At 45.6% G+C, this 24,499-nt stretch overlaps 1 protein-coding gene across 2 annotated transcripts in view; it reads right to left on the bottom strand.

The window, feature by feature from the left end:
• Pax3 (paired box 3) overlaps nucleotides 1-21,704 on the bottom strand; it is a 93,384-nt gene extending 71,680 nt beyond the window's left edge. Inside the window, exons 1-4 of one of the 2 annotated variants that reach the window (XM_057762401.1) lie at nucleotides 21,620-21,704; nucleotides 20,253-20,488; nucleotides 18,923-19,052; nucleotides 17,633-17,767 (exon numbers count right to left, since the gene is read on the bottom strand). In XM_057762401.1, coding sequence (XP_057618384.1) covers nucleotides 17,633-17,767; nucleotides 18,923-19,052; nucleotides 20,253-20,488; nucleotides 21,620-21,704 — 586 coding nt within the window. The remainder of the gene's footprint in view (nucleotides 1-17,632; nucleotides 17,768-18,922; nucleotides 19,053-20,252; nucleotides 20,489-21,619) is intronic. The other variant, XM_057762402.1, reaches the window with a different exon arrangement.
• Nucleotides 21,705-24,499: the final 2,795 nt, after the last annotated feature.

Genomic DNA, 24,499 nt, shown 5'->3' with positions numbered 1-24,499 from the left:
AGCTGCTCCCTGTATCGGTCGGTGTAAGGCAGGGCCTTGCTTGTGAATCAGAAAAAAGAGTTCAATACATTTGATTGTTTTGATTTGTATGGAGTTACTTAAAAAAAAAAAAGAGTCAAGTGTTGGCTAGAAGTGGCTAAGATCAGATTTCTTCTTTAATCTAAAGGTCGAGCGCTGCCTTTCACTCTTATCTAATAAAATTTTTTAATTTGCAATTCAGAGCTCAAAATTGCAATATATTTGATCTTAGTATGGGATAATCAGTAAGAAAAATAGAAATAAACTCTTTCATATGGTAAACGGTAGTGCTTATTATTCTGGTTGGACAAGGGTATATTTTCTTCTTGTAGTCTCATTTTATAGTGTTCAGCCTCGATTTCAAAAGATTAGTAAATACGGCAACATTCGCTTACATGTGTTTCCACAAACCTACTTAAGATAAAGAAATCGACGACAAAATTTGAACCAGAGATATTCGATACATTAAAAAGTTTTGCATGTAAATATTAAAATTTCAGAATGCACCGTGTGTTGTTAATTTTATCACTCAGCCTTCACAGTGAAGGATTGAAATACATGAATGAATTTCTGTCCATTTTCAAAATATACAGCTTAAAAGTCCATATGTTAAATGTCAACTGTTGAAATAAATTTCCATAAAAACAAAACAGTAAAAAGGTAGAGGGGGGGGGAAATTTAATAAAATCTCCTCTTGATAGACCATGACATTGTGCCTTGTGTTGTTTTCAGCCTAAAAGAAAAAGGTCTGACATTCTTTCCAAGCTTCTAAAATGCTCACAGCAAGTCTCAAGAAAAAGAGAGAGAGATAGATAGATAGATAGAGAGAGAGAGAGAGAGAGAGAGAGGAATAGTTTCCAGATTTTAAGTGATTTCTTGTTTAGTCGTTACAAAAAATTCCCAAATTGTTTTGTATAAAAAAGACATTCATTGACCCAAACAAGGTTTTCAAAGAATTTTTGGATGTATATTTGTATGTCACCTCAAGGCAAAATAAGAAAAGAAAAGAAAAAAGGAAAAAAAAAAACAGAAAAAAATTTCCTTGGCCAATTCTATTTCTGACAACTGTTCGGTACCAGATGTGAGAAAGTTAGTCACTTACTTAACCTACACTTAAAACAGTGTGTGGAATCAGAGTAAATGAAGTACAGCCTTGTCTAATAGTCTCTCTCCCTCCTTCCCTCCCTCTCTGCCTCCCTTCCCTCCCTCCTTTCTTCCCTCCCTCTCTCCCTCTTTCCCTTTCTTGCTTTCAAGATCATTTCAAATGCTTATTTGGTCAGTGCTCAGACAGCTCTATTTCCCTTTCTGGAAACATGAAGAAATCACTACCATTCTACAGAAGGCAGTAACATTTTTATAGAAATGCAGAATTGTATGCAGTCTCAAAGGAACACCCCATACTTTCCCAGCTTCTTCTATAAGCCAAAGCTTTGTCAGTAAGAACAAGAAAACATGCATTCCTTGTGTGGAGAAGGCAGGGTTGCCTGACCACCTGTAGGAGCACACACAGATGTACCTTCTAGGTTTCTGGTCCTACCCACCACCCTCTGGTACCTAAAGTGATCTTGCCCTCACCCCAAAGACAAACCAGAGTCTGTCCACTCTTGTCCTGAATGCTGGGACTCCTTGTGGCCCCACTGTTTCCTAGAGAAGCTGCCTGGGGGTGCCAGAATTACTGGTGGAGGGACACTGCAACAGCCACCACTGCCTGCCCAAGTTAAAGGCTTTGACTTTCACTTTGCCTTGTATTTGTGTGCTCCAAAGAGATTAAAAGCCAGAGAGTCACAGCAGCAAGCTGGTCACAGAAATATCTCCAGAGACTTCCTAGAAGCATCTACATAGTGCTTCATGCCACCTTGACAACCGAGGGGACAAAGGTCCTGACAAAGTAGGCTTCTGCCTACCTGCTCTTCTCCAGTGAGTGAACCCTCTTTCATCTACTTGTGAGGTGTCAGTCCCAGATATTTTTGAGGAGTTCTCTGTGAGTGCCAAGGATGCTACGTAGTGGAAAGTCAGGTGGGGAAGGTGCCTGATTCACACTTTGACCCCCTGAGTTAACAACACAAGGCATGTGACAGAAAGGATCATAGTGGAAGTTCAAAGGTCTGAAGGACACATGGAGGGGACCAGACCATCAGCACTGAGGTTCATCTGTTCTCAACTGGGCCATGTTCCCGTGTCACATACAAATGTTTTCTGACTCACCCCTTTGGGGCGCTGGGGATGTGACTCAGTTGGTAGAGTGTTTGCCTAGCATGCACAAAGTCCGGGGTTCAGTCCACAGCACCTCATAAACCAGGTTGTGCATATCTGTAACCCCCACACTCTGGAAGTACAGGAGAATCGGGGTTTTGTGGTCGTTCTTAGCTGCACAGCAAACTTGAGGCTAACCTAAGCTACATAAAACCGTGTCTCAAACAAACAAGAAACCAATAGCAGCAACAAATAGAAAGAACCCACTTTTGACAAGTGTCCCTCCTAACAGAAGTGAATTCCTTTTAGAGTCTTATATTCACTGATGTAACTCACTATTCATATACTATCAATAGAATCTAAGTACCAGCTCTAAGATCCAATAGGGGACTATGATAAATTTAATAGTACAAAAATAAAAATTAAGCAAAATAAAGCCCAGTTGTTCAGTTCGAGCCTCTTGGCTTATATCTTTCAAAGTGATGAACTTCTGAGGTTCTCAAGGGTTCCGGAACCTGAGGTCATGGCTCAGTTGATAAAATGACTACCTAGTACACATGAAGCAATGGGTTCAGTCCCCAGCACCACATGACCCAACAACCAGACTCTAGATTCTAGATGCACTGGACATTGGAGCCCTCTCGGCTGGTGCACCCAAGAATACCCCTCACATCTTAGAGTCCTCTGGAGGAGGAGGAGAGCAGATGCATTTCCTCAGACCTCTGAAAAATGTCCCAGAGCCATTGAAAGTCTGAGAGCTCAGGTCACTTTGGTTGCCATGGAAAAGCTTTCAGTTTAGAGACAAGATGAGCCCTTCCCATGCATTCCCGATCTATGGTTCTGAGCCAAAAAGAACCTGCATGCTCTTCTCTGGTTCGGTATTTGCCAAGGAACTCAAAACACCAAAACCAAGGCCCTTCCCTGCTGCAGAAGAAGTGGGGGATGGAGCATGTGAAATGGAGAATTCTTTGAGGCCAACTTGCTTAGCTTCACCTCTTCTTGGATAGCTCAGAGGGACACCCTGCCTTCTGGTTCTCTCTGTCAACAAGGAGGACTCTCCTGGCTGAACTGATCCTGTATGCACACATTCAAGACTGGATCTGCTGAGGGCTAATGGAAGGAGCAACAGAAACCTGTTCCTTGCCTCTTCCAGCGGCTTGTCTCCATGGACACCTGTAATCTCACCTTTCCTCCATACTAAATTGACCAGTCCCAAGATCCCTTTGCAAAATGACAGTGCCCTTGACAGATGAAGCTGTTGAGTTTCTATATGAATAGGGGCAAGCTGTGTGGGGAGTGTTTGTGTGCATGACAGGGCTTCACGGGAGCAAGCAGGGAGAAGTCAAGGAAGAGAGAAAAGAGAAGGGACAAGCCCGGAAACTGACCACTCCCCCTACTCAAGGTCAACCCACAAGCCAGTGAAAGAAAGAAGGCATTTTCAAACATCTTTGGGGATGAGGTTAGAGGACAGGGAGATTCTCAAAACCATAAGTGAAAAAGCTAAGCTTGTTATTGAGACATCATTTCCTATAAAGACCTGTCTGAGAGACAGCTCATTCCTTTTCCCTAAGGTTTTTCCAAAATGATTTTCTATGTACAGAAATGTCAATGTGAAAGATAGGCATTGTCTTTCCTCTTGGTTTTAATGTGAGTTTTCCCTTTTAGAAAATAAAAAGGATTCATTTTGGGGGGGTGGATCATTAAACTGGGTGACATTAAATTATAGTAATTGAATAAAATAATGAAAATGATCCACCAAAGGTGCAGAAAATTCAGTCCTGTGTATTATTTGTAACAAAGAAATGATTCCTCTCCTGCCTGACCAAAGTATATGCTGGCTCTCCATTACAAACTATGCCTGGCTTAGGTTGGAGAAAGATAGACAACAGGAGACCAGGAGATACAAGGTAAGGGATAAGAGCCTTCTCTGATACATGTAAAAACTGTATCCCCTGTATGATACCATCTTCTATCATAAAGACATACATGCATATAGAGCACTCATATATATATATATATATATATATATATATATATATATATATATATATATAAATAAATCTTTAAAAAAAAACCTGTATCCCCCCTCAACTCCACTCAACATTTGTGGTACCTCCTACATCCCAAGTATCCAGAAGCTTTGTAGTCAAGGATCCCCAAAAAAGACCAGCGTAGGCAAGGGGAAGACACAGAGAAGCCAACCTTTGCTGAGTAACTCAAAACTGATGGCCAATAGGTAAGAGTTTGAGTTGCCATCCTGACCTTCTACTGGAGCGACGTCCACCCTCTGACAGCAGCTCTCGCAGCTCTGGGGCATCCCTCTAGTTAGTTCAGGCACACTGGAGTCTGCTTCTTTGGGCTTTCTGACCTGACACTCTATCCCAAGTCATCCATTTGCCCTCTTCTCCCAGACAAACACTCAGCAAGTATTCAGACTTTGGCAGGACCAGTGACCACAAGCAGACATTGGCTTCAAGTAAGAAACTATAGAAGTTGCCTTTCTGCCACTTTGTAATAAACGTGTGTTGTGCACAGACGTGTGCCATGGAGTGTTCTGTCTGCACAAAACTGAGCAATTCACCACCCAGAAAGCATCCACACCAGATGAGCTCCCAAGTCCTATTTTGCCTTGGCAGATTACTAGTCTACCCCAGGCATTGTGAGGATCTAGCCATTTCAACTGCTCTCCTTCCTGGAATGGATTCCCGGGCCTTTTAGAAACAGTCCGACAGGATGGCAGAAGGCCCTAAACATTCCAAAATGGCAGTTTCCAGGCACTGAGATCTCGCCTACAGAGGAATCATGAAATGCACCCCCTCCCAACTGGATTCAGGAGTCCCTTGCTATTTTCAAAAATTTCTGGGAATGGGGTGTGGAGATGGCTTAGTGAGTAAGAACTCTTCCTTGTAAGCATGAGGACCTGAACTTGAATCCCCAGTTCCTATATAGGTTTTAAAAGTCAGACGTGGCTATGTATGCCTATAACCCTAGCACAGAGGGACAGAGACAGGTGAACCCTAAGAGCTCATTGACCTCCCTGAATGTTAAGCTTCTGGTTGAATGAGAAATAGGTAAAGCATAATAGAAGACACATATGTTGTGTTCTGGCTTCTGAGGGCATATGCATGGGAGCATGTACCAGAACATTCACATATATGCAACATGTAAAACACAACACAACACACACACACACACACACACACACACACACACTGAAAGTGAAAGAGTATTTCTCCCCAGATCCCCAGAGGTGGAGAGATGGCTCAGTGCTTAAGAGCACTTGTTCTTGCAGAGGACACTGCTTCAGCTCCTGACAGCTACATGTTGGTTCACAGCCATCCTCAACTCCAGCCCCAGATCATCAAGAGCACGTTTCTGACCTCTGTAAGCGTCAGGCAAATAAGCAGTGCACATACATGCACGCGGGTAAAACACTCAGATACATAAAATAATAATAGAATCAAAGAAGAAGAAGAGGAGGAGGAGAAGGAGAAGGAGGAGGAGGAGGAGGAGGAGGAGGAGGAAGAAGAAGAAGAAGAAGAAGAAGAAGAAGAAGAAGAAGAAGAAGAAGAAGAAGAAGAAGAAGAAGAAGAAGAAGAAGAAGAAGAAGAAGAAGGAAGAAGAAACTCTTCCAAATGCTCAGGGCTATGAACCTAGTCCCTTAGATACTGACTCTATTTGCCATCTCTTTCCCTACAAATAAAAGCACGATGAGACTATGTCATATATCCAGGGTTCCATTACTCTCTACATAGTAGCCCTGAAACAATTTACAATATATGCTCTAAGTTTCTGCTGAGAACAACCTCGCAGCAACATGAAAACATAACAGGATCTTCCTTTGGGGATTAACCACCCCTAGACTTTTCCTCCTACCTAGGGAACCAGATACTCTTGCAGGTAAGAATGAGATGCCACACTTTAAGGACCTGATTCAGTCCAAACTATGCACGGGGCAGGAGAAGAGGAAAGGCTGCTTTGGACTGTTCCCAGCTCTCAGCAGCTGCTCTTAACACCAAGTCTGTTTCCATCACCTCACTGACCACTTCGGATCTCACGGCAAGGCAAAGGGAAAGCAGAAAGGGGCTCCAAGAAGCCAGCAGCAACTCTCTCAGCTTACAGAACATGCACCTTCCCGTCTGCACTGACAGATCGTGTTGTTGAGCATCTCGGGATGGCAACGAGAATGGTCAAGAGACAAGTCCTGCTTTTCTCTTTCAGTTTTTGTTTTCACCAGATAAGGCTTTAATATTCAGAAGTCAATTCCTAGCCTCATTTCTCCCACCACCGGATGGCCTGCTTCTAAGGAGTGGTGGCTTGAAGTATCTGCTTCACACTCTGTACCTATGAACTATCATTGCTCCCCATCTCTGGGGCTTGGGAGTGGCTTGTCTTTCTGGGATAGTTGAAGCACAGTTCTTTCTGGTTAAGTCCGGACTCTATCTCCCAATTTAGGTAAGCTGGCTCTTAGCAACTGTGTTCCCAAGCATCAGATTTAAGGGGAAATAGGCCAAAATGTGTAGCAAGAGGTAAGGTATGTGGAAAAATATAACCAGTCTTTTGTGCAGTAAAAGGAAATGAATACAAACTCCCTTAAAACGTGCAGTGTTACAAGTCAGCCATTACCGGACGCAGAAACCCCACATCAGCATGGCTCAGAGTCAGAATACAACAGGATATTCTATGACTTACTAGTTCAAACCCAGCTTGGGGTACTTGGAAGATAATATCTCTTTTATAGCTTAATGGTTAGAATAAGTTGCTTCTAAATTATACAAACTACCCATAATATCGCAAGCACAAAATAAAAGTAAGCTTTTTTGCTTACTTTTACATCAGGAGACTGTTTTGAATAGGCATGAAATTAAATAAAAATTAAACCAAAAAAGAAATTTTAAAAGGAACCAGTAAGTAGATGGGAAAAAAATTGGCTTAGAGTTAAAGATGTTCCACTTGGAGAAAGAATAGAAAGAACATTGGAGAAGATTCTAGAAGGCAGTCACTATTAATGGAACAACTCTTAGCAGTGATTTCAAAGCTTCCCCTCACAGACTGTGATAGAGGAAAGCGCCATGTCTGCATGCCACAGGGTCCCCCCCCACAAGGCAAACACGGCCCCCGCCTTTCAATTGCTCAGCTCCTCCACCATTTGCTCTCCATGCAGAACCCAAATTCCAGCAAAGCTCTCAAAAATCACAAATGCCATCCCCTTTATTTTATAAATAAACTCACATCTGTGCCAAATGGTGCTGTTACACTAGAAACATTTTAAATGTAAAATAAACCACCCTCTGCCAATATAGCAGCATATTCCGTGGCTACACGAACAGGGTTGAAAAAGCCTTCCTGGCAAAGAGGGATTGCTGGGACATAATGTAGTAGAGTTAAAATGAAAAAACAAACGAGGACCAGAATAGGTGATATAGATTACCATGTCTACAAGAGGTGAAAAGATTGTGTATATGCCTACATACATGAGAGATAGGCTGAGGGCGTAGGAGTTAATTGTGTGTGTGTGTATAGTTTCCTAAAAAAACAAGGTACTGATTGATAACTAGAATACAGGGAAAGAAAACATGTTACCCTGCTTCCAATCATAGCTTTTCAGTTTTGTACAAATCAAATGTTTTATCCACCCCAAATCTGAAATAAAAGAAAAATTCGAAAACTACAATTAAGTGGGAGTCTATGTCATTTGAAGGGTTGACTTGTTGAGGATGTGATCCTCAGTCTGTCCACGGAACTGAGCGCTGGCTCAGAGAACCTAGAAGTCCCCTCACATCTGAAAGCCTCCAGGGGGGTAGGGGGCATCCAGAAGGAAAGTGGCATGCTCTCCAATAAGTTTTTATCAGTTTACTGGGGCCTGGCAGCCAAGGAGCAGAGACTGCCCGCTGTGCTGCCTAAGCCGTAACAGCTGCATAAACCGGCCATGCCCCAGCTTGACCTATCTCTGAGACAGGTCAGATCTGCGCATGTGGGGATAAGAAAACAAGCGTCCAAGCAGCCAGGGCCTTCACTGGCAAGCCACTCAAGCCAGAGACAGGAGCAGGAGTTCTGTGTCCCCAGGGCCTCAGGAGCAAGTACTTGCTTCATTCACAGCACTTGATGGTAAAACAGGACACACAAGGGCACATACACAGCCTCACCACCACTTTTGGGTGAAGTGGGGTTGAATAGAAGGAAATCAAATTAAAAGGTCATTGTAATTTATCCTCCCGCTTAGGATGGCTACTTCAGGTTTCCCCAACACGTCTAAGCTGCAGTCTTAAAAAGAATCCCGCACACAAAGGACGGAGAATGCATGTAATCCCACATGCAGAACTGCAAGGATATTTAAGGATGGGCGGGCCGAAGACGGGGCATACTGAGAAATGGTGAGGAACTCCACCAAATGAGCGAGTTCCAGAGTTGCTGGAGCGAAAGTTTGAGATCAGTTTTCACCAAGTAGTGTGCTCATCCGTTGACCTGGCAAACTAAACAAACAAACAAAAGTATGCAAACAGCAAGTTCATCTAGCAGAGAAAACCCGAGAGCCTGGGAAGGAAAAGGAGTGAAGACACATCCTTTGACACTTGGTGAAAGTTTGAAAATTTTATCATTTTTCTTACCCATGAAATCAGCCAAGTTGGTCTATGAAATAACTGCTTGTGAACTCACATTTCTGACATGAGGGATGTGGAGTGTGGCGTGTGTGTGTGTGTGTGTGTGTGCTGTGTGTGTGTGAAGGCTGAGTGTGTGTGTTTGGCCTTCATTGTTGCTGCTAAGCCCTGAATTAAGCTTTTATAGTCCTTGGGCAGAGCCCATCTGCTAGTCTGTAGGCTGGTCACTTTCTCAGCATGCTCAGAGTTTTGTGCCCCCTACTCCACCAGGACTGTGAGTTTTGCTAGGATGGATATAATTTACACACAAGCAGCTTCTCATCTTAGTCTCACAGAACCCTGGAAACTAGTATTTCCCTACTTCATCTTAAAAGTGCCGAAAATGGAGTTCAGGAGGTCACACCTGAACAGTGTCCTTGGTCACCGTTTCAGAGCCTCATGGGTAAGGCAAGCACGGGCTAATTTTACTTTGGGCACTGCGTTCTTCTGGAGCACAAAAACGTGTAGGAAAGTATTAAAGCAGACAGGACAAACACACTCAATGCCCCAACAACTCTCAACCAGGAAGCTGTCCAGTCCCGGCTTCCACTTTCTTTACAATAAAATAAATGACACCAATTAATTTTCTTTAGTTCAAATTAAGCTCAGCTATGAAAATTGAGAGAGACAAACACATTTACCCTTTGGACACAATTTTTCTTAATGATAATAATACATTTGAGTATTAAATTCTAGGATACATGTTTGAGACTCCAGGGAGATGCCCCGAATAAGAGAATGCATGCCTGGCATGTTGATACTTGGGTTCTGTCCTTAGCATCAGAGGAATTAAATAAACAAACAAACGCCATGTTTATTCCAGAACTTTACACTAAGAAATAAGAGGGGTATGGTATATCTATGTCATTCATTTAAAAAATCATAAGAGAAAAATGTTGACTTTCTACAAAAATGCTAGTGTGTGACTGCATCAACATTCACGATAATAACAAAAAACAAATGAAGTCAATTCTATGTTCTGATACAAACTGCAAAGTAATTAACTTTCCTTTCTTAGCTATTCTACCCTAATTTGCTTGTGGTGTCTATCTAATGGTGTAAGACCAAGCAGATTTAATGTTGCAGCTCTTTCTAGAGTTACAGTTATTGATATTATTTTTTAAAGATCTACATCTAAGTTTCCACAAATTTATACTTTTTAATTTTTACTATGATATTATGAATCGTGCACACTGAAGATAGAGTTGCAAGCCCCCCACCTCCACCTTGTTGGTCAGTGCTGAAGGGGTTCCCTTGCTCATTGTGAAGCATTTTAGTCAACTATTTCTGAATGAAATCTGTTGGATTGGATCCAGAACAAGAAAAATTGGCCCCAAGAATTGAGAATTGGTGTTAATATGCTAGTATAGACGCAATAAAACTAGACAGTTAAAAGGTCCACAAGAAACTTTAGCCAGTCAACTACCGGATGGGTCTAAGGACATAGACAGAGAGTAGTTTGGTTTTTGACTGTCATGATTTCTAGCTGCCGTAGAAAAGACTGTCTATCAGTGCAGTAGATGAAGGACATAAAACTTGAGATGACTTACATCAAGTCACTTTGTCCCGAAGGGGATGTGTGTTCCTTTCTTTTGCTTTACTTACAAATCTACAGCAGAACTGTAAACGCTGGAAAACTATTTTGCTATTTGCCATGTAAAGTAATTTGCCTTCTCAACATTTTCCCTTTTGGGAGAAAAGTGTAACAAATCAAATTCTAAATTTTGCACAGATGCTCCTTATCGAAAATACAATTTCTTCTTTTGTAAAAAGAGAAGTGGCCATTAACATAGCAGAAGCGATCTGTTCCTTTTTACCGGGAACAATAGGAAAGCAGGAAATCGAAGGTAAGAATTCATAAACCTGTGTGATTGTCTTCGGCCCCATTTTCGTGTCTCCCTTCACCAAGGGCAACTTTCTAATGCAGTGGCTCTCAAGCTGTGGGTCATGACCCTTTCGGGGTGGATCAACCTTTTCACAGGAGTCCCATATCAGATATCCTGCATATCAGATGTTTACATTATGATTCATAACAGCAGCAAAAACTACAGTTATGAAGTAGTGACAAAAATAATTTTGTGGTTGGGGGGCCATCACCTTATAAAGAGCTACATGAAAGGGTCGTAGCATGAGGAAGGTTGAGAAGCACTACTGTAGGGCATGGGAAAGCCATAGAACAACCCACTGTCAGCTTGATGTTCATTTGTAGGGAGAACGGCAAAGTCCAAGTTCCCTTTTGCTTTCTCTCTCTTCATGTGACAAATCGCAAAGCTTGTGGCATTTTGAATTTTGTTGCAGGATTTTAAATAAAGCAGAATATAGGAGAGTCTTCCTTTGAGGCCGTAACTCCCCAGACAGAGGCTTAGCAAACTGGCCTTGGGACGAAGATCTGGCCCAACTTGGAACTGGGATCTACTGTCTCCCTGGCAATATTTGAGCACACATTCAAGAGGAGAAAGCTGCTTTAACTCTGTATGTGTATAAAAATATATGTACATGTAAAATATGCAACAAAGGATAAAATAATGCTGTACCTGACCCATTGAAGGCATATTCACATATGCAAGCAGACTCTAACTTACAGCCTAATTTATTTTGGGCAGTCATACTATATTGTAATGATTGGTTAGCACTTTGTTATACTAGTAGGTATTTGAACATAGATGAATCATCAATGAGATCATTAATTATGAGTTAATATAAGGGATCATTGCATGAAATTTTTAGAAATACTTCTAAGAAAAATACAACCAGCAATGACTTAATTCTTGTTTAAGAATGAAAAATAAAAAGTAAATAATAAAAACATAAACCCTTATGAAATCATTATTTAGAATCAAAATGCACACTGCGAGGGCGCTCACAACGTTCCATACAGCGGCACATACATGGTATATAGGGAACTATCCCAAGCCTAACTCTGGCATAAATAGGGGAACCTCAGAGTAATTTGTTGGAATTTGGAAATTAAGCACAGAAATGCTATATTTCCAGAGGAGCCCTTGAAAGATTTTTTTGCCTTCATAAAGAAAGGAAAAACCAATACAAATATAGCAAATTCTTAAACAAACAAAAACCTAATAGTTGACCTAAAAATCAACAACTACAGAAGCCATGATGGGATTCAGGTGTTTTTCCCAGCAGTCACCATCTGGGAATGTACTAAGATCTGCACTGCTACCTCCAACTCCGCGGCCTCTAGAATAGTTTGCAGGATAACACACCTTTACAATACACCACGGCCAGCTTAATTCCTGATGACCAGTTTGTAAACAAACCCTGATGGCACACATTGTGCACACAAACACGTATCTACTCCTCTATTACAGGGATTTAAAAACAAACACCAAATTATGGAAATGCCACCTATAGAGAGATGTGGCCACTCCACCGCACAGTCTTCTGTGTAATTTATTCTCCGTCTAATTTGACATAAAAATCTGATATCTTTTCCACATAACATTGCAGCCTGGGAGGCAATTATAGTGACAAATTCAGATTTAGAAAATTTGCCATTACAGACAGTTGCACCGCCAGCCTCCCCCCCCTCCGCCCCGGCCCAAAGAGAACCAACTTGATAAAAATCACTATCTCAGCCTCAGTTTTGAACATAAACTCGCCACAGGATAATTGAAAAAACACCCCATGAGCCTTCTCTCTGAGATGACAACACGGAACTGGTTTCGGTTCCTATTCCTTGAAGAGGAATTTGGTCAGTTCCTCCTTAGAGATTTCAGAGGAAAAGGAGGATTTTTTTCCAAGACAGATAAATTGAAATGATCCTGTTTGATCTGTGTGGTTAAGAAGCCCTGACAAAAGTAGGTGGCCACCGAGGGGCTGAGCTCCCAGCCTTTTAATGGATGACAATGGTATCAACAACCGGCTACTTAATCAATATTTGGCCAGAGCTGCAGAAGACACTCCTTTCAGATTTTAATTCCTGGTTGTAAAACAACCCGAGAGCAGCCAATGAGATAAGGCACCAAGCTGACTGCTTAATTGCCGTTTAGTGGCTAGCGAGTTATGTGGTCGGTTCTTGTTCTTAATAGTTCCTTAATCTTCATTTACTCGAGCGAATGAATAAGTTACCTGTCATAGGGTCTCACTGAACTGCAACTTTCTGGGTCCCAGGCCAGGCAACTCATCACTGAGCTTCTCATTCTGCTGCCCACTTATTTCTGCATAACTTGAATGTTTAATCTCACGATTAGGAAGGATTTTTTTTTTTTGGCCCTCAGAATATTCATGGATCTAAAAACCACGCGGGTTTGGTGCAACGCTCCTGTTCACTTGATTGATTTCTGTATATTCCACTTGCCTGAACCGAGGCACACTTTCTGGCTCCGCATCACCGCCTGGGTGGGTTTTATGACTCAGCCCTCGGGACTCTTAAATGACCCTTCAGTAATTATTACACACTGGAAGCCCCTACCTCCTGTTCCGGTGCTATCAACAATCACATCAAACCCCAAAATAAACATATGATTTCAAGCATTAATTAGAAAATCTGCATGTTTTCAATAAAGCTACAGAGTAAACATACAGCAGTTACCCCAGTCAAGCAAGAGGAAAAAGAAAGTGCCAAGGGACAGAAACCCCCTCCCCAACCTCTTCATTGTCCTGTCTAGAGAATATTACTGCAGTGTGGTAGCCCACTGTCATAGCCAATGTTTTGTTTTGTTTTGTTTTTCCTTTAAATGGGACACTTTCCTTGAGTAGAATCGCAAAACTTTAAAAATAATCTCCAAGTCCAAATACGATTGAAGGCAGACTCCTGTGCTGGCGAGTGGACTTGAAAACCGCAAGAAAGCGACCAGTAATAAAAGATCTGGGTCCAGAAATCTGTGATCCTACACCCCGTTATTTTAATATGTGGGACAGCTCAGCCTGTGCCTCCACACCACACCAAGCCGACACCAGCAATTCCCTTCCCCACCTACGCGGAAGAAGCAAATGCTGTTCCTCTTCACAGCAGGACCCCCTCCATTCGAAAAAGTTTTCCAAAGCATCCACTGCAAACGAAATATCCCAAGAACTTTATCCACCCCCCTTTTTGCTCTTTATAGACACACATTTTTAATCTGACGTCACTTGTCATTAATTTTAGAAAAGAACATGAGCTTATACACAAAAAAGGTCAGGGAAAACTTTTAACACTTGCATTTTCTGAAAATAAAAAAAAGCGCCTTTTTTCTCCACAAATTGAAGAAATGTGAAGAGAATACAGACTCTCAGCGATCCTGTGTCCGAATTCTCTCAGTTTCATCCCTGCGATTGTTGCAAACCTCCCACGCTTATTTGAAATTTTATTTTTAAAGGGGTGGGGGGGAGTCCGGTGAAAGTGTGTCTCCAGTCCCAATCAAAACATCAATTTGGCAATCTGGCCTCTTTCGCCTTGCGCTTCCGCACGGCCACTTCAAAGACGCGGCAACAAGTCCGTAATTGTAACGTTACATCTAAATATTTAAGCGGAAAGTCTTCCCGTCGCGTGTCCATCTACAGTCCCCGTCTGTCCGGTAATTCCATTACCGCACAAAGCAAAAATGTTGCCCAAAACTCACAAACAGGAAAAGCGTCACCCTGCTGAGAGAAAGGGAGGGGGTTGGGAGGAGGAGGAGGAAGAGGAGGAAGAGGCAGAGGGAGGAGGAAAAGAAGGAGGGGAGGAGGTGGAGAAGGAGAGCATGATGAAGGAGCACTTTCTATCGATTAGTCACCGCTTTTGTGTTAAGGGCTTTCTTTAAAATAAGAAAAAAAATGGGGGAGGTTGCAGAAATTTCACTAATGTGAGCCTCAGGCTAGGGAGGGAAAAAAAGAGGAGAAGAAGGGGGAGGCGGGCTGTGTCTAGATGAAAGTGAGAGGGACATAAAGGAGGCAATTGAGTCGGCTGCAGACCGGAGAGCTAAGCTGCGGGCCGACCGGAGCGCGGGGAGGGGCGGCGCGGCGCTTTGGCGCAGGGCGCAGCAGCGGGGGCCCGGGCTATTGTGGCGGCGCCCGCGGGCCCGCTCTGCTGCGCCGGGGGAGGAACAGAGGCGCCCATTGAGCTGCCGCAGCCCGGGGTGCCTGAGTTAGGACTCGGCAGGTCCGGCTGCGCCTGCTCCGTCCGCACTGCTGGCCAGGGACAGGGTGGAAGGTCCCTGGCCGCCCATTGCTCTTCTTTCACCAGTGTGTTGGAGCAGGAAGGATGGTCTCAGCAGGAGTGCAGAGAGCCTAGGGTTCCCTTGGAGCGCAGGGCTGGACGCACCCGCTGTATTTGGTGAACAACTCTTGGACTGGACAAGGAAGAAGGAAAATTGGACAAGACAAAAGGGACCGTTTAGGAAAAAAAAAAAAAGATCTTGGGGGGTGGGGTGGCTCTGACCTCTGTCTGGGTGCCTTTCTCCCCGCATCCAAGCTTCTGTCAAGCAGACCCCAAGCCAAATTTGTATCCAGGAAAGTCATTCTCAGTAGCAGGTACCAGGCCCATCTGGCAAGAGCACACAGCAGTGGTGGGGACTCCCCAAAGTCCCTCCTCCGCCAGCTTTTCCCTCCCCTTTGCCAGGACTCAGAGAGCCCTTTCTCAACATCCATTCTATTTTACAAGTGGGACCGCCGGAGACTTTTGATGCCCAAACAACACAGCGGAATATTTGAGGTTTCTAGACTTCAAACTGCATCTCCCTCTATCCTCTCTCTGGGCCCCCTTGCCCCGCAGGGTTCATCCGGAAAGGAAGCCGGAGGCACCGAAGGGACCCAGGCTGCGCCTTCCTTGACAACCCCAAATTAAATTAGACTTCAGCCTCTGAGGTGTGTGTGTGTGTGTGTGTGTCGTGTGTGTGTGTGTGTGTTTCAAGGACACAGCCCCCACTGGAGGAACACTCTGATTTTTAAAAATGGTAGCAATTGCCCTTGAATGGCAGCCGGCCCAGTGAGGCGACCCAAAAGACTCAAACATTTTGTAGGTGAAATGGCCACTTTTTCCACACTGGAGAGTCCATAAAACTTCCTGGCTCAGCAGCTACTGGGGCTCATTGAATAATTCATCCCTCATTGCAAGCCCATAATGTCTATTCTGGGCCCTTTGTGGGGCTGTTTTCTCTTCTTTTCTCCTTGAATTATAAAAAGGCTGCCTTCCTTTGTTCACACCAAGCTGCTCAGAGCTGGAGCTTTGTCTGGGCCAAGCTAAAGTGTGAGTTTCAATGGACTCTCCAGGCTTTGTCTCCCAAGTTCATCTCCAAGTGTAGATTGTGTAGAGAAGGCCTTCTTTGTAAACGCTGGAAAAGTTGTACAAATGTTTGACCAGCTCATTTGGGACGTTTTGTCTCCTGGGCCTCGGTTGTTGTGGCTGCGAGGAAGCGGCTGCTCTGCCTGGCTGCCACGGAGCAACAAGTAGCAAAGCCATGGATCCTGGCAAGGCCTCCCCCATAGCTACGCTGAAGTAGAGCCTCTCTTCTAGCCTCTGCGTTAGGAGCCCATTGGGCCTGGGAGAAGTCTGGGTCCTCAGCCCTCCGCCTTCTTTCACCCTAGCACCTCTAGATTGCAGCTAAGGCTGGAATAAAAACCAGAGGGAACCAGAAATGCATTTGTCCAGGCTTACACAGATTTCAGAGAAGCCCCTGCTATAAACACAGAAGTAACCGCATGGCCATCTCCCTGATCAACTTCCTTCCATTCTGGGTGCCTTTTCTTGATTATATGTGTGCCCTAAAAACATGCGTATATTAGAAGTCGGACACTTGGTTGCTAACATCTACCTCTAAATATCGAGGGTGCCTTTTGTATTGGTTTGAAGGCAGCTTTCCTGGAAAGCCAGCAGTGTCCCAAGGCTACAATGAAGGTTTTAAAAAAAAAAAAAAAAAAGATACAGCAATCTGTCTGCTAGAGCCATCTTCCAGTTCATCCCAGAAAGCCCTGGTAGAAAAGGGTTCTTCCTTTCTGTAAACCTTTATTTATGAAGATGACTCCAAGCAGGTAATAGTGAAACAGCCTGTAATTCTCGATGTCCCGGAGGGAGGTTTTTCTTTTGGTGCTGACAGGCCACAGCCAACATGGAGTGGGTGGTCTGTACCCCTGGGGGACAGGGGGTGACAACACTGGGGGCTCAAGAACACAGATCCCTTTGACCCAGATCCCTACAATGCTATAACTTGGGCACCGTCGGTTGCCAGACACATACAGGTTATATATCCCTCATCCTACTTGAAAATAAATGAAACGTAGCCGGTTTATGTACACACATGCACGAACACACACGTGTATGAGGCAGCAGGGCTGGGGCATCTTTAGGCTCCCACTGCCCAGAAGAGTCATATTCTCATTAATTCTCACCCACACGCACAGTATTTTCCAGAGTGTAAAATCTACTTCAAGTTCCGAAGACTTAATTAACAACCCCCGCATTATCAGCCCAATACGTTATTTTCAGAGAACCTTAGTTTCCATCTGGAAAGCGTCCACCTGCAACGCATTTCAGACCTCTCGACTCCAAGGAGCTAGAAATGGTGGCGAGTAAAACTCACAACAGCTTAGAGTTAGTATTACTGGAGGTGGCACGTGCTGAGCATGCATGAGGTCCCGGATTCGAGCTCCGGGAAAATGAAATAAAAATTAGAATAGAGAAGATGTTTGTTTAATACCAAGTACCTCGCTGGTCTTTGACGTAAATATCCTACCCAAGAGCAGTAGCTGTGACCGAGGCCGGAGGTGGACTCTGAGACGAGCCAGGGCCGGTTTGCGGTTGCGCAGACCCACACATCTTAGAACCAGCGCTTGCTAGTCGGTGCGTACGGCCCAGTGGGGCCCCTTACCTCTCTCACTCAGGATGCCGTCGATGCTGTGCTTAGTCTTTTTCTCGCTTTCCTCTGCTTCCTTCCTGTCTAGATCCACCTCCTCTTCTTCTCCTTTTCCAAATTTACTCCTCAGAATCCGGCTGATGGAACTCACTGGGGACAAGAGGAGGAAGGGAGAGTACAAATTTGAGAGACTTAGGGAACGATCCCAAAGGAGAGACCTCAAAGGCACAGCCCAGGCACTCAGCCCGTTTCCTGCTCCTGGGCAGGGACCATCATTGCTGTGTCCTGCCTCTGGTGGCATCCGAGTCCTTCTGCATTCTATCCGGTCCTAAAAAATCCCTCACACTTCCGTGAAGTTTTAATTGCTTTGATTGGAACTGGAAACTAGAAATCTCGCAGCACCTCCAATTTAGAACCTAGAAATGTTACCTCTGTCCCTCTCTCGAGAAGAGGTAGGCTACTTGCCTCTGAACACCCTAAGAGGCTGCTTCCACCAGCTCACCCTTCACCGTGACCCTCCCCACACTGGGTCCCAAAGTCCTGGTAAGAAGAACCACGGAGGGCCTGCCGTCTGCAGATCAACTTGTTTTCAGGATAGAAAGGGTTTAAATTTCAGCTGCAGAATATTTCCCTATTGTAAAAATCAAAAGAAAACGCACTCTCTACGATTTATTTTTTCCAGATTCCAGTCTGGTAAACAAATCCATGCTCTGAAATATATCGTTCTCACAGAGGGAAAAAGGGAGTTTCCTTTTAATTAAAAACAAACTCTTCCCGCGCGGAGGGCCAGCGCTGGCCCTTCTCCTCCCCCCCCCCCCCCGCCCCACATCCCCCACCTCTCCCAAGTTGCCAGGATGCTGGACCGACTCTGGAACTCCTGGGGAAATCGCATCTGAACGAATTTTCACCCCCTTTACTCCCCCAGCCAACTCTCCACCGGTGCGGCTTGGATCTCCCTTCAGTGGAGGTTACAAAAACATTGGTTTCTCTTTAGAACGGAACAGCAATACTAATAATCATTTGGCCTGTCCGCCGCGTTTCTGCATTTCCGCCCCAGCCTCCTTATTAGAAATCCGTTTGCGGGGGGGGGGGGGGAACCTCAGGTCGTCCCCCAAGCCGCCACCCTGGGGACCAGCAGTTCACCCAATGCTCCGTAAAACATCAAGAATGTCTGGCTTGTAAATATTTCAGGGCAGTCTCTTAATAGCCACGATAGATAACTGGGGCGATTTTTATGACTGGTGTGTCCCATTGGAGTACGAGACTGACAGTCGCGCCTCCCGGAAAAGTTAATGGACCCAGTACCTGATGGTACAGTGTTCCGATCACAGACAGCGTCCTTGAGTAATTTGTCTCGAATTTCCCAGCTGAACATGCCCGGATTTTCTCTTTTGTATTCCTCAATTTTCTTCTCCACGTCAGGCGTTGTCACCTGCTTTAAGAGATAGGCGGGTGGTGCGTTGGTACCCAGTATTGTGAGCCCGATGGGGTGCCCCCACCTCAGGGTCTTTTGGATACCCCTTCATGTATTCTCTGGGAGTGTCCCTCTGCTTAGCCAAATGACTTTAATTCAGTTTAGAAAGAAGCAGACAGGAAATTATCCCATTCGCGGCAGCCTGCAGACCCTCCACCTGCCCAAAGACGCTAGAGCAACCAGATTAAATTAAAAAAAAAAAAAGTAAGTTTGGAGGTAAGGGCTGTACATTGTGATTACCAGAAACTGCAGGGAATCCACACAAAAAAAGAAACTAAAAGGAGAATGCTAGAAAGAGCCACAGAAAAATCAAATTACGTCAGTTCCGAAGAGGTCAGAGCTGAGCCATGGAAGGAGTAAGATGGGATTTCAAAGGCCATGTATCTAGGTTGTGTTATTGTTGTTGCTTTTAATTAAACAAACATAGATAACTTGAAAGAATGACTCTTTCACCCACTCAAATAAAACCGCCTCCTTAGATTCTCTTAGGTTAAGTGAGAAAATGGGGAGAGAGACTGAACTGTGTTTGGGAGTCTTCAGTGTCCGCTTGATTTTAACCCCCACCTCTGACAACCAGAAAAATCATACTGGCTTCTCTGCATAACCCAAAGAGAAGGCAGCACCCGGTATAATCTCCTCCCACTCTCTAGCCTGCAGGACTTTATTGCTTATTTTTAAAATGACATAATTTAAGGATCTCACAAAACTACTTTTCAAAAATGGAGTCAAGAGGGTTATTATAAAGAAAACTAATAGCCCTGACTTTTGAAAACAATTCGCCTTGAGGTTGGAGGGGGGGTGCGGTCCAAAGCTGGGAAAGAAACTGTTCAAGAACCAAATTGGAATGTTTAGCTTCGTTCTAGGATGCTGCCATGAGAGGGGGCTGGGAAGACTGTTGGAGAAAATCAGCAATGGGTGGGCTTGCTTTAGGTGTTTATCAAAATAATTTGATAAGGTTTCCAAGGTTCCTAGGCATCAAAAACTAATGTTGCCAAAAATGCTAGCCTTTCTCCAGTGTTCAAGAACCACCAGCAACCATAACAACTGAGTTCTACACACACAAAAACACTTCTTCCGAGATATGAGGTATACCTCCCTTGGCCTTCTCCTCACCCGCTGGACCACGCGCCCTGCGTCCACGAAACTAGGCCCCAGACTCACCTTGGGCTTGCTGCCTCCAATGGCACCAGGACGGATGGAGCCTGTCTCCTGGTACCTGCACAGGATCTTAGAGACACAACCGTGGGACACGCGCAGCTGGCGAGAGATGACGCAAGGCCGAATGCCATGATGGGCCATCTCCACGATCTTGTGGCGGATGTGGTTGGGCAGAGGCCTGCCGTTGATAAATACTCCTCCGAGCTGGTTGACCCGGCCCTGGCCAAGGGGGGTGGACACTGGAAAAAGAATGCAAAAGACAGAGCCCCGGCGAAAGTCATTTAGAAGAAAAGAAAGAAAGCAGCCGAAAGACGAAAGAACCTAACTCTGCTTTCCTTCTGGCCAGCCCTCCTATGTCAGTCAAACACCAGCTACCAGGCTTTCGACTCCCAGTCCGGGACCCTTACGGTTATGATTGTTTAAATAATTACGCACTGCAGTAGCATATAATCTTTCGGAAATTGAGTAATTGCCGCAAGATAACTTGATGCAGAAGAAACTGTATTTTCTCTTTTTGGGAGAAAGAGGGTAGTGCAAGTCGGAGGGAAAACCGGGGCTGGTGCGTAGACTGTCTTGCAATACTGCTACAGAATCTGGCCGGGTCTGGAGCAAGCAGACAGCCTTTAGTGTTGCCGAACCAGGGAGTAGTAGGCAAAGGTGCGGAAAGGAGACACAGGTGATAGCATGTATCACCTGTTACGCCTCAGAAATGAAACCAGCGGTGAGCCTGGCTGTGGCCACCACAGCCGAGGTTACTGCTCTACGGTCTACTCTGGACCGAGGTCTAAGGGCTGTGCCTTTAGGGCCCAAATTGTTTGGTAGGGTTCGGGTTTGCAGTAATGTCTGCCTCCCCAAGCAAACCAAAAGGCATTTCTAAACATGTTAGGAAACTTCGAGATGCCTCTTGAGTTGAATGGAATTTAAGTAATCAATAATAAAACTTCCAAATATGACAGCAGGAAAATTCTTGCCGAGCTAGCAGGAATTTTTCAAAAGTGGACGCAGCCGGGACACTTTCCTAGCAACTTTGGGCAAACAGACTGAGAATTTGCTTCCGCTGCTGCTGCGAAGCTTGTCCACCTTCCTCACCGCAGCAACTCCAAAACAACAGAGCCAAGTGAAGCAGGCGGGAATAGGCCAGGAAAGTTCGGAAGATTTGTAGATAGTGTGATGTTGCCTTTGCAGCCAGAAAGTGAAATGGGGCTTCTGTCCCCTCCACGAGAACCCCTCCCCGCTATTGCTTCTTTGGATGGGAAGTAAAGAGGAAGAGGCTCCCGGGAACGCACGACTAAAGGCCCGGGAGACCTGGAATGGGGTGCGGCAGCCAATCCCAGGCCCCGGGATCCGGGTGGGCTGAGGCCCTAACATACCTTCCAGCGGGAAGCCGCTGCGTGGGTAATTCTGCCCCGGGCCGGGCCGCATCATCCTGGGCACAGCGCCGGCCAGCGTGGTCATCCTGGGGGCAGCTTCACTCGCAAATTATATCCAGGTGAAGGCGAGACGGAAAAGCGAGCGCAATGAGGCGGGTGACCCTCGGGAACTCTCCAGATCGCGGAGAGCTCCTCCCCAAAAAGAAGACTGGAGAGGAGAGAGAGGCGGGGCGCGGGGAAGGGGGGCTGCTGCTAGCTCCTAGTCCACCGCTCTAGAGGAGTCCCTAGAATGAAAGATCCTAAGCCCAAGGCGGACAAGCTTGGTGCGAGTCTGGCAGATAGGCCCCTCAACTGGGGCCACTGGCAAGGGTGCTCAAGGCGCCACGAAGTTGGGGGCGGGAGGGTGGTGACGAGGCGGGAGCACGGCCCGAGTCTCCTCCCGTCGTGACACCGAGTGCACCGATCCGGACTAGGGAGCATTTATTAGTTCTTTGGCCCAAAGCTTGGTCAGGAGCCCTGAGCTGCGATTGGCCGATGAGGAGACCGTCCCGGGTGGCGAAGACTCGCGCTGATTGGGCGACAGAGGCTACTTTCTCTTCCCAGCCCTGACGGTGCCCAGGCCTCCACCGACCCGGAGGGGGACCAGCTCTGTGCCCCTTTCCCCGAGAGAAAAGGGTAGACAGGTTGAAATTGGAAGAGGCAGCCTGGGTGACGAGTGCCGCTGAGGCTGGAGAAGGGCTCGCTGTGTCTGTCACTCCACGTGTTTGTCCCTCTAATCTCTTTGGTTTTCCATTCCTGTATGTCTGTTAAGTCTTTCTGTGTCTCTCTCGGAGAGGCTTGCTCTTATCTGTCTCCTATTCTCTCTGTCTCTACTTTTCATCTGTGGATTTCTCTTCGGGGTTACTAACATGGGGGTAGGGGCGGGGGAAAAAGGCTTAAGGAGTTCCGGAAGTGTTTAGTGTTCCTTTCTCTGGTCTGCCCTGGGCTGGGGCTCGCTATGGGAGCCTCCAAAAGTGGCTCCTCTCGGGAAGAGTCCAGGATGTGCCCAGAAGGTCCTTTTGTCTTCTTTAGGGGAACTAATAGGGTACCTTAGACATAGACAGCCATGACTAGGCCTCCGAACTACAAGTTGCAAACTGGGACGAGGGATTCAACTCTTTTTTTTTTTTTCCGGTATAAAAGTCCTTCTGGGAAGTCGAGGACCCTAAATCACACATACAGATCGATCCCTGATGCTCATGCATCTATATGTTGAGGTTTTGCCCGGCTGCAGCGTTTGTTCTCAGGAATTTATTATGGCATTCAGACTAAACTGCTGGAAAAATAAAAGGAGCAAAGTCTTGGCTAGGAGCTGAAGTGTCCCCAGCAGGATATGACGCCAGGAGTGTTGTAAAGACTGTCTGTCCTTAGAGAAGGTACCATTGTGCATAGCCTTTTATTTATAACTTGGTAAGTGCCAGCGAACTCGCCTCCTTTACACCCCCGAGTGCCAGCCCCGCGTTCTGCACTGCTCTTTATTCCCTCGAGTCTATTCAGGGACTGTCACTCCGGGGCCGAGAGGTATTCAGGGCCTTAATCAATCAAAAGGATGAGAATCGGGCAGGTTTTTACCCTTTGAAATAAAGGAAACAATGACTTCTGGGCTTCAAGTTCCCCTTTTTCCTTTTATGATATTTGAATTTTTTTCCTGCCCCTGAGTCCTCCACCCCTCTCTATGTCCCTCTACCCGCATCTCCTTTGACAGTTTTGACGTGAACTCAGGCCCCCCAATCCCACTTGCCCAGCCCTAATTAAGGCAAACTCAAGAGGCAAGATTGGTGGTGGGGAGGGCGCGGGTAACTGTTCAATGTCCAGGAGCTGGCCCTTTAAGAGTTCACTCCCAGTGGGAAAAGCTGGGTAGTTCTGTGCTCCCCCTGAAGTCAAAAGGCTTCCTTGACCCTGGGAGCAGGCGAGACAGGCCTCTGGGGACACCAGAAAATGTCTGGACACCCCACCCCCACCCACCCACACTTGTGGGAGGCGCATTTGAGTTCTCAGTGGAAAGCTGAGAAGCTCTTTGCCTGGAGTTTTGCTTAATCAAGTTTTATATTAAATGATTCAATTTGTCAAGGGACAAAACTTTCTCACTTCTTTTTTTTCAGAATGGGAGTCCTTCAAAGTCTGGGTATTTGTCTTCTAAACCTCGGCACATCCAGAGCGACCGAGGAGCCAGACTTTTCCAAGCTTTTTGTTTCCCCCTAGCTGAGCATAGCCCGGTTTCCCACTTTGTAAGATCAACTTTAATCCATGGGAGGATGAAGGACCCAAGGTGAACTTCAAGAGGGTAAACTGAGGTTGTATATTCAGTGAAAGGGGGTCCATTTTTGACGGTTAGAGCCCCGCTGGGGACAAGCCTTCTCTGATTTTTAGTTCAAGGCTTCAGTGGTGTATCTCCAGTTTTCCAGAGGACTGACCCTGCTGAAGAGCCAGCAATGGTGACCTCTTTGTAATGCGTGGATGCAGATTCCTTTCTGGATGAAGAAAGTCCTCTGGGACACTTCCATCAAGATATTGCCAGTTGAACAGCTCCTGGGTGCCAGTTCAATAGTACATTCATGCTTGCGACCTGCTAGGAAAATGTCCAGGCAGAGGAGATGGGATAAGGGTAGGGTCAAGGACTGTGCTCTTTCCCTCCCCTGCTCAGTGCTCCCCGGTCCACATGCCACCAAAGGCCAACTCATCTCTGTGCAGAAGTCCCCAGGGTCCTGAGAGAAGACGGGTCATTTCTAAAACTCCATGGCGAAGGCCAAGGCTGAGGGTCTCCAGAGAGCAGCACCCAACGCCAAATCAAATCAGGCAAAGCAAACTTGGAAGAAGCACACAATAGGTTACTGCCCTGTC

The sequence above is a fragment of the Chionomys nivalis genome, chromosome 2 (genome assembly GCF_950005125.1).
Source record: "Chionomys nivalis chromosome 2, mChiNiv1.1, whole genome shotgun sequence".
Taxonomy (NCBI): Eukaryota; Metazoa; Chordata; class Mammalia; order Rodentia; family Cricetidae; genus Chionomys; species Chionomys nivalis.
The sequence above is the reverse complement of the archived record's forward strand: the minus strand, read 5'-3'. Positions and strand labels throughout refer to the sequence as shown.